Source organism: Saccostrea cucullata, unplaced genomic scaffold (genome assembly GCF_032062105.1).
Source record: "Saccostrea cucullata isolate Sc308-1 unplaced genomic scaffold, CSIRO_AGI_Scuc_v1 ctg3547, whole genome shotgun sequence".
Lineage (NCBI taxonomy): Eukaryota > Metazoa > Mollusca > Bivalvia > Ostreida > Ostreidae > Saccostrea > Saccostrea cuccullata.
The window spans coordinates 62,448-82,691 of record NW_026937938.1 but is presented as its reverse complement, the minus strand read 5'-3'; the positions used below and the strand labels follow the sequence as shown (position 1 = coordinate 82,691).

General features: G+C 33.2%; 1 protein-coding gene across 1 annotated transcript; it reads left to right on the top strand.

Annotated features, from left to right (window-relative positions):
* Nucleotides 1-426: 426 nt before the first annotated feature.
* On the top strand, nucleotides 427-18,806 carry LOC134249097 (ADAM 17-like protease; the record flags this gene model as incomplete). The annotated part of the gene is made up of 12 exons (XM_062731452.1): nucleotides 427-432; nucleotides 620-738; nucleotides 1,712-1,781; nucleotides 11,022-11,154; nucleotides 11,514-11,621; nucleotides 13,608-13,670; nucleotides 13,986-14,059; nucleotides 14,657-14,778; nucleotides 16,611-16,689; nucleotides 17,441-17,529; nucleotides 17,648-17,701; nucleotides 18,149-18,806. Coding segments are annotated over 12 exons (1,007 nt in total), but the record flags the coding sequence as incomplete, so codon positions are not given.
* Between the last annotated feature and the right edge of the window lie 1,438 nt (nucleotides 18,807-20,244).

The following is a 20,244-nucleotide window of genomic DNA, read 5'->3' as shown; positions in this document are numbered from 1 at the left end:
CACGGTCAGTTCAGCGTTTTTTTAAACAGGGACTACATTTATAGAATAGTTAAAGGCATTCTTTCTTTCTTCTAATTTATGATATTCATTTTATCTTCTTAATTTATAAGGTCAATAAAATTTGCTTATATCTGTAATTAAATTTGCATACACAAATTACAAAAATGTAGAACAATTTAGTAATGACAGTTCTATATACATATATACATGTTATGGCTTCTCAGGGGTAAAGTATGGTTAAGTACTGCAAATTAATGTACATACATGTAAATAAGTGCATCCAAATTTACCCGAAAATCTCCCACATCTGATAATAAATAATTTTTCATCTCAAAAATAATGAATTCAGATGTTAATTTATCAAATTGTTACAAATACATGGTGTCAACTGACCATCATTAATTCTTTTCTCTCCTGATTTTTCAGAGTTGGGTAAGTAAATTTACTCTCTCTCTCTCCTCTCTCTTCAAAATAAATATAAGTCTTAGATTTAAGACTTAAAAAATAATTTGATTCTTAGTGCATATCAAAGTTCAAGTTCTCTAAATTCCTTGTTTTAAAAATAATTATTACAAGATCGTCATTGATGTTTGCATGGTATTGCCTATCATATTTCCAGGTCATAACTGGGGCAGTGAGCATGACCCAGATACCGATTCTTGTGCCCCGTCCACCTCATCTGGGGGCCGGTACATCATGTATCCCTCCGCGGTCTCGGGGTACGAAAAAAATAATCAGGTCAGTCTAGACTAATGGTAATTTATTTTATTATACTTTCATGTTAAATACTAAAATCTGATCGGTTTAGACGCAGTTAACAATCCGTTCGATTACCCTGAGCCTTAGCAACACACGTGACAATGGGTAACACAACGGTAATGCCACATGCGTGGAAATTATGCGCGTACGGTTCACCGTAGAATTCTCTAAACGTCAGTTGCGCGTTTGAAAGAACCGGAATTAACTTGACGTCAAGAAAAGCTTGCGTCCGATATAGCTTACTTGAAAACAACAAACGACAGACGATAGTTGCTTGCGAGTGTAGGAAACATGCTTGCGAGCCAGAAATAACGAAACTTTATGTGATAAATGACTCTAATTCGAGTATCAAACAAACAATAAGGAGATTAGTGAACCGGTGAGTGTGAAAGCTTTCTATACATGAACGTAAAGACGATCGACGGAAATTATTTTTTGCTGACGTCCTAAATCAATAAGACATTCAGTATAATAAAATAAATGGTGCCTGTTTTGGAGGTACGTAACATTTGAAATTGACACCCCTCGGAAAACCATTGTCAACCTCCGCTGACGCGTCGGTTGACAATGGTTTTCCTTGGGGTGTCAATTTCAAATGTTACCCTCCAAAACAGGCACCATTTATATAATGTCAATCATAATGTTGCCTTTTATCCTACAACCAGTTGTGTTAAATAAGGCTGATACTTGAATGTGGCTTGATTTGATGATAAATTCTAGCCTGCAGGCTTTTCTTTTTAACTTCCAGGGAACAAATTTTTTTTGGTACTAGTATGTAGTCTTGAAAATAGTATAAAAAAATAAGTATTGAAATTGAAATTTTCAGAGAAAAGAATTTTCTCATCGATCTGTACCTACCGACCCAACATTTTCAGATCAAGATGGGAGAAGGAAAATAAACATTTTTCCAAAGTTGGCCTATTAAGTGTATACATTCGTATTTGTCTTTCAGCTGTTTTCTCCATGCAGCAGACAGTATATATTCAATGTCATCAAGACAAAGGGCTACAACTGCTTTAAAGGTAGGATATAATCACTGTCATGATTTAAATGTGTTGTTACACTGTTCATCACTTTAATCTTGTGACCTTTTGCATAGGTTGATTGCATTCGACTCTCACTCGATCAGGCCAAAATGCTTGTTTATATAATTCCACCATACAATTTTAAGTGAGCTATATGTATGCATTGTCATTTAAAAGTTTTTGACTGGTATAGCATCTCTCATCTGTTTTTGCTGTAGATGCTGTGATATCATATGCTTTAAGTCAATAAAAATAACTTGTAATGAAGATGGGAAAAAGCACGCAGTACAGTTAAGGTGCGCAATGGAAATATCGGCTAAAATTTGTATTTAAAAATGTATTCGTAATCGGGATGGCGACTATTTTTGGTACATTATTTATATCGGATAATTATAATTATGATTAATAACTACATATCAGTAGGACAATTATATTTTGTATTTAGACTAGTCACGTGATGCGGCAGTCACGCGATTTTAGCACATTGACTTGAAGTATTGATGTTACATATAAATATCACTAGTGCAAGGGCATAACCAAGTTAAATATCCAAGTTTAGTATATAAGTATTTTCAAAAAGCATTGTAGTTTCTAGAAAGTGCTGCGATCCTGTCTCAAATTCTGCAATTTCATTGTTAAAATTATACTTGTATGACCGAATGCTATTTTTTTTGCTGGTCAGCGGCATTAAATATTGATATAATTAATTTGTTTTTAAGATTTCATCAGGATCGCAGCACTTTTCAGATACCTTAATAGTTCTATTGTTGAAATGTAAAAGCTTACTTTGATCCATAGAGTGTATGCCCTTGCACTAGATCGATTTATTAAGACCCCCAGATTACCCTCCGATGTACTTGCATACAAATATACGGCAGTGTCAATTAAATACGTAATATACAGAAAATATATTAATAAAATAGCGAAGAAGACATAAAATTCAAGTTATTGTCCCATAGAATATCTGTAAATAATATTCTATTTAATTAGAGAGTACATATTTTGTTGAGAAAATATTTCTTGATCTGTCTCTCACTGCATACAAACTACGTCACGTTGTAAGAAATGACGTCATATTGACAAGTGTATTGCGATCAGTGATTTGTTTATAACTTTTTATGTGGGATTTAACTAACGACAAAACAACATGCTGTAGTAAGTTTTTATTTAGTTTGATGATTTCTTACTGGTTAAATTAGCAGATACACTCATTTTGTGGTATTTTAAAGAAATGTTGTATGACGTATACTGTGTATGATGTCATAGTCAAGTTTTCCCGTACAAATTAGGCTCCGCCTCCTTTTTGTAACCTTAACTGTGCTGCGCAGATCCTTGGCTAACTGTAGAATATTTTTTTACACTAACCTCATCAGAATCCAGATAGTATTTAATTAATTGCCTTTATTTTGATTTTATGCAGAGGGCTCCAAATGTTTAATTTTTGTGATATTTTAAAATGTATAAAGATAAGTTTTTGTGCTTTAATTTTCTACAGTACGTTATAAAAAATGAAGTCAAAACCAATATAATTTTCATATCATTTTATAAACTAGAGTCCTCTGGTAAGTTTTAATTTCTTTCCCCCCTGTGTTTGTTTAATTTTAAACAGCTAGCCATTATAGTGAATATATGCTTATACTCAAACTTCTGTACATAAACATCAAAAACTTTAGCTTCATTTCCTCTACATGCAATGGTATTTCTCTTAAGGGTACTGGCATGGAATGGTGTATCTGATTTTTTGTTTGGTTTTACATGTACTTTTGATTTCAGTAAGTTAGCTTAAGACCTGTTTACATGAAAACTTTTCCTTAATGTTTTGTACTGAGGAAATGTAAAATTGTGAATAATGATATGAGATGACAATTCTCTTTCATTACAATTATATCTCTACATTAATTTGATGAATCATGAAATTAATATACACATGAAGAAAAAAAGCTGTCTCTGTATGTTTTCACAATCGAGAAGAAAATAACATAAACTGTGTATATGAAAAGTCTCAACTCTTCAGGGTCTTACAAGTTTTATATCTACTCTTTTTTCTGAAGTTATAGATGGATGTAGAAAAAAGAAATACTGACTGATCAATCAATCTTTTATAGCAAATGGTGTGAAGTAAAACATCTGAATTAAAAAAAAACAAAACATCTGAAGTCCATTATTCTAATATACTTGCCATCTGTGTACCTCTTCATCTGAATTCTATCTATTTTATCTTCAATTTATATTATAGGAGCATGCACCCCCAATTCCTCCTTCCAAGCTTTAATTTATTCCAAAATACAATGTTATGATCAACCTTAATTATAACTCTATCCAATTATCATTAATTAAACAAGAGGCCCATGGGCCACATCGCTCACCTGAGCACTAAAAGTAGGAAAAGTAGAAAATGGTTTTTTACTGTAAAGTTTAAATCAAGTAGTCCCATGACCAATCATGGATTTGCTATTTTTTAGAAAATGATTTTTAAAGAATTTTCCTATATACAGTTAATTCTCGATAAACCGCCACCTTTTGTAATTTAGAAATCATGGCAGTATAACGAATTTGGCGATGAATTGAATTTCCCATCTTTTAGAGAACAAGAAGCAGAGTTATCGTTCTTAGAAATACCATTTAGCGTTTCTATTCTTAATATTACATGTTCATATATATAAAAACATATTTCTGATTGAAAATACTTCAAGTAATCTTTTTAATGTACAATTTCGCTAAAGCAAAATGTGCAGTTATGAAATAAAGACAAGTATTTGTATATGAATGTAAATCTGCACGTCCGATATTGAAAAAAAAAAACATACTGGGTCGATCGTTGTGATATATTGCCGATAGTAAGTAAAATGAATTCTTGAATATATTCATTGTTTATGGTATCATTGTTAATGAAACGTTCACAATTTATAACGTATAATTATTTTTTCCAGCAAACTTTGCACTGTTTAAAGCAGAGATCATCAAAATAATATCGTTATCGGCCTACTTTAACAACGACCGTTTTCGTGGCGAAGCTGTGACTAAATGATTATATTAAACAGAAAACAAAGTTGTTATAACAGTTCATGTTAAAACTAGGAAACTTATTGTTCACAGAACAATAAAGAGGTCTTTCCACCTTCTTTGAATTTTTCAAATTTGTTTTATATTTTACTCCTTAAAATTAAATTCCATGAATAAGAAACCAAAATTGGCTAAAAAGATAGAAAAAATGAAAATAAAAAACATGGAAATGACCTTGACCTTTGACCTTGAAAAATTTTTCAAGGTCAAAGGTCAAGGGTCAAAATGCAATTGACCTCATGCTTCTACGACTTATAGTTTTCAAGTTATAAGGATTTATACTAAGTACAAAGAAGTTAAAGGGCAATAACTCATATAAGGGGTCATCAGATCCTTTCGCATTTATACAGTGAATTTAGGGCTAAAGACCCTGAACACATTAGTGAAGATTTGGTGTCTCTACGGTGTACGGTTTTGAAGTAGTGGCGAAAACACGGTTTTTCGTATAAGGGGCAATAACTTTCAATAGGGTCAATGTTAGGGGACAAGAATGAAATCTTTGAAATAGATCTAAGAGTACATATTATTGATGCAAAGACTGTTTGTATATATTAAAAGACAAAAGAGATATAAAAAGAGCTTATTTTCTCATTTTTGGAATGACCTTGACCTTTGACCTTTGCATAAGTTTAAAGGTCATAGGTCACTGATTCTTATGCACTTGGTCCTATGTCTCTATGACTTCTCGTTTTGAAAATTTTTAATTATTTGTAAAATTCAAAAAGTTTCAGGGGCAATAACTCATTGAAGGGGTCACCGAATGCTTTAGCAATGAATAGATTGAAGAATCCCCTTTATTAGTCGAAGACATTTGTAAAGGTTTCATACCTCTGTGGTTTACGGTTTCTGAGGAGTAGCGATAACAAGCATTTCTTGCGAAAGGGGCAATAACTTCGAAAGCGGTCAAGGTTCATTTACGCAGGGTCAACTGCAATAATCTTTTAAGGAGTACATTCTTATGGACTATAAATCTTTTCGATATATCTTCAAACAAAAAAACATGCAGCGGAAAAATAATAAAAAAAACTAGTAAACTAATTGTTCAGAGAACAATAAGACGTCTTTCCACCTTTTTAAGTGTTTCAATATCATTTGGGCTGAAAAAAGTAGAAAAAAAGCAAGAAAATAAATAAAACAGCAAAATTCTCATTTCTGTACTAGGATTTTAGATCGGGCTCGCAGTTGTTATGAATATACCGTAAACAGACGAGTCGACTCGGGGATAACCACGGATTCATTCACTACGAAAAGAGAGCACGTTAAAAACACTGTAACACGCTCCTAGGTGTATATATGAGCTTGAATGAGATTGTTTTCGAGTTAAGATGTAAGGGGTAGGGTCTGATTAAAATTATGATATACCTATTAATATGAATAACATGCATTTGATCTGCGCATCAAGACGGAAGCGTAAGTGAAAACGTCGTGAAATGTCCCATGTGTACCTGCATCATATGTGCATTATACATGTATTAAAGAAATGTTTGAAAATATCCGATTTGAGTTGGTTTATGTTTGAAATGGATGGCGATAAATTATTTAAGAGCATGTGAAAAACATAAGCGAGAGATGCAAGGCAGTTTGTATTTATGGAAAAGGAGAACAGAGAATCGGGTTCGGGTTTTAACATTCCTTACCGAAATAGGCAAGAAATTCAATGTAAGTAGCATAAATAAAATTCCAAACATGTAATTCTAGATGGGAAACACAGGGAAGAAACGTGTATTTCTTTTTACTAGGCTGAAAGTCGCTATTTCTTGGGATTATGTTATTCTAGAAAAAAAAAATCAAATTTCAAATGAAATCAAGATTCATTCAATTAATATTAAATCCAAATAAAATTGAAATAAATTCCATACACTAAAGAAAGCAAGAATACTTGGTATTAAAATGTCGTAATAGAGCAGGAGAATCGAATGATATTAACAAAAATTGCAGAAATAGCCAATAGGGGCTTAAATTAATTTTTATGCTCAGCAATAACTAAATTTCAGACAGAAAAAAAATGCAGATTTTGCCTATTTTCACTAGTATTTCATCATATTTCAGAGACTCACCTTAAAACTCTCAGGACACTTTCTTTAAGGTCTCTTCTTGCTTTTACTTCGAATCTTATGTCGATATATCGTATCGTTAGACTTTTAGACATTTTTTCTATGCTGCTGTTGATTTTTTTTTTTTAAGAAAGGAAGGGGGGGGGGTTATAAGCATTTGTAAGAGTAAGGGTTGCAAATACCTCAACGACCTTAAGCTTGATTGTGACCTTTGGGTCAATAGGTGGTCAAAGGTCAAGGTCATTTATCAAGGTCAAAGGTCAAGGTCATCCATAAAAAAAAGAGAAAGAGTGAAAGATAAACTTGAGATTAACACTTGAAGATGAATCTAGATAAAGGTAATGAATATTTCTTTATTACTTTTTGAGTTAGGGGTCAAGGTCAAAGGTCAAGGTCAAATATCAAGGTCAAGGTCATTTGGATTTTTTTTAAAATAGCTTAATCGACAATTTCTCTAGTATTCCAATGACCCTGACCTTTGACCTTGACCTATTCTTCAAGGTCAAAGGTCAAAAGATCTCATGCAGTTGGGCCCATGTCTTTACGACTTGTCGTTAAGAAGTTTTTAGTTCTTCGTAAACATCATCAACTAGCAGGGGCAATAACTACTTAAAATGGTTTACGAATTCTTTTGCACTAATGGAATGAGAAGTGTTCTAAATTAGTAGCAGACATTGTTGAAGGTTTTGTACCTCTACGGTTTACGGTTTCGGAGGAGTAGCGATAACAAGGGTTTACACTGAAGGGGGCACTAACTTTTAGAGGGGTCAATCTTAGGGGACAAGAATGAAATCTCTGAAATGGTTTTAAGAGTACATATTGAAGATGCAAAGATGTTTAGAATTTGGTTAAGAACAAAAGAGCTATTAAAAATGCTTAATTTTACATATTTTGAATGACCTTGACCTTTGACCTTGACCTAGATTTTAAGGTCAAAGGTCAATGAATCTTTTGCAGTTGGTCCCATGTCTATACGCCTTGTCGTTTTAGAAAAGTTCTTGATATTCGTAAACATTGCAAACATTCAGGGGCAATAATTTGTTATAAGAGCTTACGAATCCTTTCGCAATGTTTGATTGGAGAGTCTACTAAATTAGTCGTAAACATTAATTTAGGTCTGGAATCTCTGCGGTTTACGGTTCTGGAGAAGTAGGGATAACAGACATTTCTTGCGAAAGGGGCAATAACTTCGAAAGGGGTCAAAGTTCTAACATAGGGGGTCGTTTTTCGGAATAACTTTTAATATCCAGTATCATGAACTATAAAGTTTTTCGATAAGTCTTACGGTGTCAAAACATAAGGTGAGAAATAAAATAAAAAACAGAAGCATTTCAAGAGGTCTTTCCACAGAAAGGTGGAAAGACCTAATAAAAAAGAATAATAATAAACAGAAGAATTTCAATAGGTCTTTCCACAGAAAGGTGGAAAGACCTAATTATTGTTTATTCAATTCTTGTTTAATTACTTAATTGCATGTACCTTGTCTGCGTTTGCATGCTTTACAACAGGAATAGCGTCAACTAATTAGCCGCGCTTCACTGACCACATGCACCTGTGGCGGTATATCGAGATAATTGACACTTAAAAATGGACGTTTCTTGTGAAAACAGGGTGGCGGATGGCGGTATGCGAATTTGGCGTTATAAAGGGAATTTTATATAGCAGGAAAAACGTTCTTGGGAAATCATGGCGGTATTGCGAAAATGGCGATGAATCGAATGGCGATAATTCAAGAATTGACTGTATATCTTTAAAAACTTTGGTCGGCCATTTTGGCCCCGCCCTACCCCTGGGGGGTCATGATTTGAAAAACTTTGAATCTACACTACCTGAGCATGCTTCCATATAAATATGATGAATTGATGGCTTTGTCATTCTTGAGAAGAAGATTTTTAAAGAATTTTCCTATATATTTCTATGTAAAACTTTGGTCGGCCATTTTGGCCCCGCCCTATCCCCGGGGGTCATGATTTGAACAAACTTGAATCTACACTACCTGAGCATGCTTCCATATAAATATGATGAATTATGGCTTTGTCATTCTTGAGAAGAGGATTTTTAAATAATTTTCCTATATATTTCTATGTAAAACTTTGGTCGCCCATTTTGGCCCCGCCCTACCCCTGGGGGTCATGATTTGAACAAACTTGAATCTACACTACCTGAGCATGCTTCCATATAAATATGATGAATTATGGCTTTGTCATTCTTGAGAAGAAGATTTTTAAAGAATTTTCCTATATATTTCTATGTAAAACTTTGGTCGGCCATTTTGGCCACGACCTCCCGCTGGGGGTCATGATTTGAACAAAATTGAATCTACAATACCTGAGCATGCTTCCATATAACTATGATGAATTATGGCTTTGTCATAAAAATCTTAAGAAGATTTTTAAAGAATTTTCTTATATATTTCTATGTAAAACTTTGGTCGGCCATTTTGGCCCCGCCCTATCCCCGGGGGTCATGATTTGAACAAACTTGAATCTACACTACCTGAGCATGCTTTCGTATAAATATGATGAATTATGGCCTTGACATTCTTGAGAAGAAGATTTTAAAAGAATTTTCCTATATATTTCTATGTAAAACTTTGGTCGGCCATTTTGGCCCCGCCCTACCCCCGGGGGTCATGATTTGAACAAACTTGAATCTACACTACCTGAGCATGCTTCCATATAAATATGATGAATTATGGCTTTGTCATTCTTGAGAAGAAGATTTTTAAAGAATTTTCCTATATATTTCTTAATGTAAAACTTTGGTCGGCCATTTTGGCCCCGCCCTACCCCCGGGGGTCACAATTTGAACAAATTTGAATCTTCGCTACCTGAGAATGATTCCATATAAATATGATGAATTATGGTTTTGTCATTCTTGAGAAGAAGATTTTTAAAGAATTTTCCTATAAATTTCTATGTAAAACTTTGGTCGGCCATTTTGGCCCCGCCCTACCCCCAGGGGTCATGATTTGAACAAACTTGAATCTACACTACCTGAGGATGTTTCCCCATAAGTTTCATCTTTCCTGGCACAGTGGTTCTTGAGAAGAAGATTTTTAAAATATGCCACCAAATTTTCATTAATTCCCAATTATCTCCCCTTGAATGAGAGCGTGGCCCTTCATTTGAACAAACCTGAATCCCCTTCACCCAAGGATACTTTGTGGCAAGTTTGGTTGAAATTGGCCCAGCGGTTCTTGAGAAGAAGTCAAAAATGTGAAAAGTTTACAGACAGACGGACAGCTAGACAGCTAGACAGACAGACGGACAGACAGACGGACGCCGGACAAAATGTGATCAGAAAAGCTCACTTGAGCTTTCAGCTCAGGTGAGCTAACAATAATGTATTTACTGCATGTAACAATCCACCTGAAATATCTAAACATATATACATGTAGAATACAAATAATATGATTATCCTTCAAAAATTAGATAAGAGAATTATATTTTGAGAGTTTTTTCAAATAAGCCCTACCAAGTCAAATGTATAGTCTCAGTTGAGATATTTTAAGTTTGTCTATTATGTGTTTATATCTGGTATAGTATACTCTAAATATTCAAATCGTGTCCTGTAGCCTTTTTCATGAAGCGATTGAGAAATAGAACTAGAGTATTCCATGGAATGCTTGGGCAGTCTACTGTAGAAAAGTACAAGAAAGGAGGAGATCTTCAAAAAATAGAAAAATACCGCCTTCTTAGTTCAATAGAAAAAAATAACAATTAATACAATCATAAAGTTACTGAATGTTTTTTGAATTTCAGTCTGTATGATAACTATTAGAATTGAGAATATGATACAGTTTTTAAATGTAAAATATAGTTTGTTTCATTATTCTTTCTATCCTGGGAATTTTATGAAACATGCTGTTGAGGTGAACAGATATTTAATATATAAAAATTGTGTAAACTGGTACTAAAAAGAGTATTGCTGTCACAAAGTCTTTTGGTTTGTGTGTTTACAGCTCTAATATTTTATTTGTGATAAAGTTGAATAAAAACAAATGGTAAAATTAAGTCATTTGTTTTTTAGTTGTGTTGCTATTAAAATGAAAATACTACATGGAGGATAACAAAAAATTATTCAATACTTTATTGTTGACTTTTGATATTTTTAACAGAAGCCTCAGCTACAGGTCAAGGGTTATGTGGAAATGGACGAGTTGATAAAAACGAGGACTGCGATGCCGGCTACACAGGGGACAGGTGCTGTAACGACAAATGTCAGTTCAGGGCCAAGTATATGAAATGCAGGTAACGTCTTTTGTGAAACTTGTAACTAAATCATACCCCAACACACACCCACATATTGGCCCTTAAAAAGTAATTAGTTCCAGGGTAGCACAACCTTAACAAGATTATTAGCATAAAAATCTTAGCATATTAAAGGTTGTTTTTTGACCCCCATTGACCATTGATCAAGATGACTGTATATACAGAAAGAATAATTGTCCATAGCATAATGTAATAATTTTATTTTGTCCTTAGTCATGACCGTGAACAAAGGTCATCAAGATCAAGGTCAAAAAGTCTTTCAGTGCTATGAACTTTGCGTGCTGTATAATCTGTATGTTGGCACCCACTTGGATACATTTTATCCTTTTGTCTTTCAGTCCTATGAACTTTGCGTGCTGTGTGAATTGTACCGTGGCCCCTATAGGGTATACCTGCCTGGACCAGGTAGATGATAACTTTGACTGTAAGGGGAAGTCACACTGCAGGTATCCTTCCACTGGTGATGAAGAAGTTGTAGTACAATTCTCAGTTAACCTTTGAATTGGACCCAGTAAGGCATGGCATTCTTGGCACTATGTATTTAGTGTCTTTCAAATGGTGAATAGATTCTCATTGGTTAAGAAATTAATAATATCAGGAACTTTAAATTGTTGTTGACAACAATGAGACAACTTAAGCCCCACGTCTTTGCTGTACAAGATGCTGTTATTGGATATTTGCTACACTTGTTGACATTCGTCCAAATGTCTTATCCCATGTATATTTTAATATTGAATGAAAGCTCTGTAAATTTCAGATGCTAATTATATAACGTCGAGAATACCACGCCTTACTGAGAGTCTAAGGATAACAGAGAATTGTACTAAAACATCAACACGCAGTAATAATTAGGGCCCCGCAAGAATTTGCGGGTGCCCTATAGTAATCACTCTGTCCGTCCGTCTGTCTAGCTGTCTGTCTGTCTGTCTGTCCGTCTGTCACTCTTCCATCCACAAATTTTCTGTTTTTTTCTAATAACTTTTTTTATGGTTGCCCAATCAAGTTCAAATTTGGTATGGTAGTTCAGTAGGCAGAAATACATATTTTGGTGCTAAGTTTGGTTCTCTATGTCTTCTGGTTTGGAGCTGGGGTGGTGGGGTAGATTCCTTAACTATGCATAAGAATGAATGGGCAACTTTTTTTATGGTTGCCCAATCAAGTACAAATTTGGTATGTTAGTTCAGTAGGCAGAAATACATATTTTGATGCTAAGTTTGGTTCTCTATGTCCCCTGGTTTGGAGCTGGGGTGGTGGGGTAGATTCCTTAACTTTATATACGAAAGCATTGGCAAAGAGAGATAACTGCTGAAGATGTTCCCATTGTAAACTGAATGCTGCTATGAGTCCCTTGGGATTAATTAGCTTTTCTCCTGAAGAAAATCCAGAGCATTATCTTTATCTGTCAAATTGAGATGAATTACCACCTCTGTCTGCAAATGAAGTTTGTTTTGAAGTTAAGTCAATTTGGAATGCTATGAACACTCTGAAATGTGGATTTAAATATAAATTTTTATAATTTAATTTTGTTTAATAGTTATGATTTCATTGAATTCTATTAACAAGAAATAGATTAAAGAAGATTTTTTGATTTACTTTTTTCACTTTATGTTAATTCAAGAATATTATTAATTTTTAGGATAGTTGTATAAAAACCCCACTCTATCATTAATACTGAAAAAGTTCTTATTGTAACTTTAGAAGAAAATGATGAGAGAGGTACAATTAATCCTTTGGGATTAATTATCTAGCCTGCTGCAGAAAATTTAGTAGGCTTTTTTTTATCTGTCACTTTAAGATTAATGAAAACCTTTGTCTGCAACTGCTGTTTGTTTGAAGTTTAAAGGTCAAGCTTTCATGATATTTGCATTCATTGAAGGCTGGCATTTTATATAACACAAGCTTCATAATTGTTTAAATATACATTCAATGTGAAGTTGTTCTTTACTGCCTAATGTAAATACAAGGATATTATTTTCAGGTTTTTGAATATTCAGGAATTATCTTGAAATTTTAAGAATACAGTTGCTGTTGCTTATTCTTCGTACATTTTTTAATCATTCTGTAAGCACCCTATTCTACCCCATGGCGGGGCCCTTGCTGACTGGTCAGTTTTCTAGTTATGTTACATGTACTGGTGATTACAGGTGATAGAGAATTTATAGAATAGCAACACATAATAATAATTACAGACGCAAAACAAGAGGCAAATTTGAAGAACAAAACATTAAGTAATAACTAAGATTAAAACATAGTTAAAACAAAAACAACTCATATCCATTTACTTCATCCAAATAAGAGTTTCCAAAAGTAAAATTAAAAGCATTATCAGAACTTGATATCAAGTTTAAAAAATTATTTAAGGCATAATATTTGAAACTGCTTGTATGATGATTTATACATGTAACTGTTTTAATGTTCCTTAACATAAACAGTGGTAAAGATCTGACCTGCCCGAATGCCGTACCTAAGACTGATAATACATCATGTCATAATGGGTAAGTTATAGAAATGTATGCCAAGATCTACAGTGCAACCTCATCATCCCAAAGTCAATTTATTTAGGAGCATTCAAAATATTTTCAATTGTAGAATATTCTGAACAAACGAAAATTTTACTTTTTGATTTGTCTATGAGTAAAAATTAATTCAGACAAATCTTTGTTTCTATTCCTTCAGTGAATATATATTCAAAACTTTTTAAAAACTTTAGTGGTTTTTTAAAAGTATTCAATTTCTTTAAAAATTAAGGTAATTTTTTTGTTTGTTAAAAAAGTTGAAAATGTTGCTTGTCAAAGATTGTATTATTGTAGATTTGGAAAATGTTGGAATGGAAAATGTTTAGATGCTTGTCAACAAGTTAAGAAGAATCCATGTCTGTGCAAAGGTAATATTACTAAGGTGTTGAGATTGAAGAGTAGTATAGAAGTTAGAGCTATGAGCCTACTGAATAAGAATGTTACTATCATTCCTGTAACAGCGTTTCACTTTGTTTGAGCGAGCATGTCAGTTAAAGTTTCACATGTTGATTACCATTTTGCTCATCGTTTGGATGTTTGATTTCAATGGAATCAAGTATACTTTGCATATGAAACACAGAACCTATGCAGCAATATCACTGACAATACTAACCAATCATAATAAATGATTGTTCGTGAGAATGCATTAAACAATAATCACGCGGTGAAGGCAAGCACGTTTTTATCCTTAAAATGATGATATTGGTCGTTATATATAGTATAATGGTAACAGAGTATAGCACTACTTATATCATGCTTCAAAGGATCACTTCTAGGTGAATGTATGCTTCGAGCTATTGGACCGATATTGGTTTCAGTCTTTAGAAAAATCTTATCGATATCCATTTGGGTTCCTGACTTTAGGCTACGTGCATGTGATGTTTGTTTCTTATACATAATTTTTCTTTGGGTGCCCATTGACTTCATGATAACAAAGCTGGACTGTACATTTTTTTTTCCTATAGGAGATGATGCCTGTAAGACATGCTGCTTCAAGCCCAACACGGAGATTTGTGAACCATTATCAGATCAATCTGAACAATTCCTGGAGGATGGGAGACCATGTTATGATGGCTTCTGTAAAAAGGTAAAAAGAAGCACAATAATATACAGGTTTTAGTAATTTTCACATCTCTATACATCTCCAAATACTTTTGGTTGTCAATCATGTCTTTGTATTTTTTATAGAGTTACACACAATTGCAATTGTATGTGTGTGTGTCAAATTTAACTAGACAAAGCAACTTGATTTTAATTTTTGTAAACATGTATTTAAAAAATCTGTTGAAGTTTGTTATTGATACATAATATTGGTATACCAGCAACTTAATTTGAAGAGGCATATTCTGACAAGTTGACAGGAGTGGATCAAACTCTATGCTTTGCATTGAGTTTGGTCGGATAATTTAGTGCCTGTCAACTCAACGTGATATGGCTCTTCGGATCAATTTACTGTTCTAATGGTAAATTTATTATATACCCCCATTACAACTAGCAAATTGTAGTTTTAAAAACTCCTGAGATCAATTATAAAAATTATGCTATACCCCCAGCGTTGGCGTTGGTGTCATCGTCGGCGTCCCAGGTTAAAGTTTTAGAAGCAAGTCCATTCCCAAGTAACTATAAACCCTACCTGAACCAAACTTGCATTGATGATGTATCTCGGGATGGACACTACCAGACTAGTTTCGGATGCTGGATCTGACCCACATTTTCATTCCCAAGTAACTAGAAGCCCTACCTGAACCAAACTTGCATGGATTATGCATCTAGGGATGGACACTACCAGACTTGCTTCAGATGCTGAATCTGACCTATATATTCCAAACAAGAGACCAGGTTATAGTTTTGGGAACAGATTAATCCCAGTGAACTTGAAGTCTTTGATATCTGCAGTATTAACAAACTTATGAATATTGTTTACACTATACATGTTTTTCACGCTACATATGTAGAAATGTGTATATGCCCTGTAAGGGGTTAAACACAACTTGCAAGAATATTGTTGTTGGGATAAATACTAGATATTAAGAAAATATGATGTGAGATTTGCTTTACTTACACTGATAACATTCGTCGAGGTGAGCTTCGTAATCTTTGATTACCCGGTACCTTTGTTTTACTTAACGAAGCAGTTTGTCAAGGAACTTTTTGATATGCAAGAAAAATAATGTCATGTCTCAGCACTGCATCATCAGTTTCAGAGAGTGGTGATATGGATTCAGAAGACCACAGTGTGCTGATCCGGAAAGTCGGATATGTTATGTGATTTCTTTAAATCTACTGTAAAATTTAGTGATACACAGTTGGGTATATAATATAAGTAATATTATTATCCTTCAGAATTATACAGTCAATCTGATTGGTTTAGAGCAGGTCACATGCAGGGAGACAACTTGTGATGTCTCCCTCACGCGCAGGGTGACAACTGTTGTCACCCTCCAGATGACAATGAAATAGCGTAAACGAGCATGCAGGGTTACAACTGTGTTGTCGCCCTTTGAATGAAATTACAGTGGTTTAAGCGAGATAACCCTGATTTATAATTACACATGTACAATTGCTAAATATGCGGGATCGGTAAACAATAAATTCTAATGATGACGTCAAAGTTGTCTGTTGACATATTTTGAAAGTATGAACTCTGAACAGAGTAAGAGAACACAAGAGGTTTGATAACTATTTTCTACTCTATTTGCTTTATAATTTAGATTCTTCAGGATAATAAAACTATTATGGACTATTAAGAAGGGAGACATCACCAATTATCAGGTCTGAGTAGGGTTGTCACCCAAGTAGGGTTGACAACCCTACTCAGACCTGATAATTGGCGATGTCTCCCTTCTAAACAGTCCATAATTGTTTAATAACAAAGGCTTCTGATTTTTTCAAACTAAATTTTTGAATTTTTTTTCCTAGGGAAAATGTGAGAAATCCCAGTCAAAACTAGTACAGAGGTTATTTTCAATCATCCAGTCTTTCAGCATAGATCAAATAGGTAAGTCGCTCACCTATAGCTAATAACAGACATATCACTAGTCCACTAACTTTGCATGTCCTTTCCAGTCAGGTAAAAGGACTCTGTATCTCTTGAAATTTGACATGCTTAGCAAATTAACCTTCAATCTTAAATTGAACTCAACAGTAACAGTTAATAAACAACATCATTATTTCCAATTTTTGTGACTTTTTAAATTAAAAAAAAACAATTGAAAAGGTTCAGGACCCTGTTTAAAAAGCATCTATTACTGCAAGTCCATAATACAGTGTTACCTTTTGTATTTGGCTGTGCTTTAATTAATTTTAAATCAATATTCAATTAAAGATAAAGATTAAATAAAAAAAAATTTAAGTACAGTCCATTTTTTATAGGATAGCGCATCTGATGTTCATTTAAAAAATAAACAACAATGTTAAGTTAGTTGGTCACCTGATCAAATCTGTGAGCCCGAAGGGCTTCTCAATAGATTTGATCACGTACCAATTAAAAGTTCATTTCCCAGTGAACTTTTTGACATTGTTGCTTATTACTTATATTTACATTTAAGACGAATACATGCATTTCAAGTTAAATTGCATTTATTACACGAACAAAATATCACCTTGCTCTGTGATTCAGTCGCGCTATGACCTCTGACCCCCAAATAACATTCACACAGAATTGAACATATTTTCTCTTCAATAGGTTCATCTAAGAAAAATATTTGCAAATGTAAATATATTAAAGTGGTTATTTATATAATTTCCAGCTTTATTTATGAAGAACAACATTGTATGGACTGTCCTGATCCTAGCTATACCTGTGTGGATTTTAGGCATTTACATCATAAACAAATTTGTAAGTTAACCAATAATCTTGCTGTAATTTATGGTCAAGTGTGCAGTAAAATACTGCTTTGATCCAGCCTAATATTACATATTATTCTTATACAGTCATGTATAATGAAATATTTTAGGATGAAAAAGAGGAAATAGAGGACCAAGCAACCAGAAATCCCAAGCGCGATGTGGTAATTTTTTTTAAACAAATAGTTAATGGGAGAAGTTGTGTTATTATTATAGATTGCTAATTAAGAAAAAAGAAAAAAAATAATCTAAGCTTGGCTGCTGTCACATGTAGGAAAAATTTTTGGAAAAAAACCCCAGCTAGTTGATGTTTGTATTTAGGCTGTCTGATAATAAATGCTGACTCACTTACTCAACATTACTTGTATACACTTGTAATGGGAGAAGGGAACAAGCAGCAGACCAGACAGAGATTTGAACCCAGGCCTCCTGAATCTCTGGTCAGGTGCTCTACCGACTGAGCTATCTGGCCACCAGTGATTGATCATGGCTGACTGCCACACACTTTTTGATATATATCAATCTATTTGGGTGTTTTACTGTTCTCTCTTATCTTGAGTAAACATTTTTATTTGAAGATGAATTATCAATTCTTGTCTTTAAATTCCTAGGAATCAAGAGGAAAAGTATTACCAACTGAAAATAGGAATATAATAACTGTAAGGAGGTCAACATTAAATACAGCAAATCCAGTGGTCTAGAGTTTATACTGATCAGTGCAATGTTTTACATCAGTCTTCTTCCTTCCCATTGGTTGATCTTGTTAACCTTTTCTCCATTGGTTGATCCGTCTTCCAATTCAATGTCTGTGATTGAATGAAAACTGCAGGAATTTACATGACTTCAAAGTGCTCTTTTTGTTTCCTATGCACTCTTGTTTGGTTAAGTCATATGTGTGTAAGAATGGACATTTTATTACTCTTTAACACAGTCATGTTGTAAATAACTAGTTAAAAGCTCAGATATTTCCAAGGGATGTTTTTATTCAATGATCTACAAATTAAAAAAGTGAAATTTCTGTAATAAAAGAAGATATTAAATGGATGTAAATGTACAGATCAAAAAATTCTCATGAAATGTCCATCAATATAGATTTGTAGATTGATATTGGATTTACTTGTTTACAAAATTTCACCAGATTTGTAGTTTCAAAACAACACAAATGTCATGTGATTCTATATACATGCACTCATTGCTAAGAATCCTGAAAATTTTCAAATTGCAGTATTGCATAATCCTAGGTTTTGATTATATAAATGAATATGAGAGAGATACTTTTTTTTCAAACTTTCCTGTTTGTTGCTCATTATGTGAAAATTCTTCATTGCTCAATTATAAGAGTTAATAGTGTGAGGAAATCTAATATTAGCCTTTCATGCTCGCTTAGAATTGCACAGGGTGCTCAATTTATCTATTGTTTGTCATTTTTTATACATAGTCCTGAGTTATGTTTACATGTAATCATGTAAGTGATTTATAAATTAATGATATGCATTTATTTGAAAGTTAAGATGGAATTATATATATTGTAATCATTTATCGGTTAATGCATGCAGACAATTAACCTTTCACCAGCATTTTGTGCTCTGTAGCTTTCAGATAAACTTCAAAAAATATTTTCTAAATGAAAAAAATATTGTTTGATAAAATCTCCCTTTTGATGCAACATCTTCATTGTGTAAAGAATGTATTTTGTCCATTGACTATAATGAATTGGCTAATAGGTTAACTATTATGATTATCTTAATCACATAGTTATCTTAACTGCTACAGTTATGGTGAACATTAAAAATATTGACACCCACTATAACCACTAACACCCCCCCCCCCAAATCAAAGGGGTCGAAGATTTCTTTAATTTTTAGTTAAATAATGAAATTTTATATACAATGTATAACATTAGAGTGATTATCAATAGTTTTTTATGCCATGTTTTGTTTACTTAGTGTTTGTATTTTTTGTATTTTATTTAAGTTATAGATATGACGAATAAATATACAAATAATATTTAAACATATTATTGGTTTATCTAAAATAAATCTGATGTCAAATCGGGCGCCGCCCAATGTCATTGAAAAAAGGTATTATAAATAAAAAGTTTTAGAAACTTCAGCCAACAGTTTCATCAATAAGTTATACTCCGAGTGTTATATTTAAAAGTTGAATTTTTTTTTTTTGAAAAACAAATGGAAAGAATTTTCAGGAAATGTGGATAAAGATGCAATGCCTTAGGTAAACACATTCATTATTTGACTATCACGATAATAATATTTTGTCACTTTTATAGATATATATTTACATATTTAGCTGTGTCTTTCTTCTATGTCAACTGTGAAATTGATTTGAATTCTACCATTTTCGTGTATACTCACGCATAGAAATATACACAGAGAATTACGCGCTAACGCGACGTCGCGATGTCAGTAAAAATGCAACGATATAGGGCAGCGAGAGATATTCAAATATTGAGTATATTTTTGCTTTTTTGGTGCTTTCAAACATGTAAAATGTAAATACTCAGTATAAGGAATGTTTTAAAGTTTAGTATGAAGTATTGGTGTGTGAATCACACAGACTTGCACGTAGGCAGTTTTAAAATGAAAGGGTTCAATATTCAATGTAAAATTAAAGCGGGATTTAAAAAAAATAATTTGGTCCTCTGGAAGGTACTAACTGCAATTTATCCCTGACTGAAAATTGATACCGA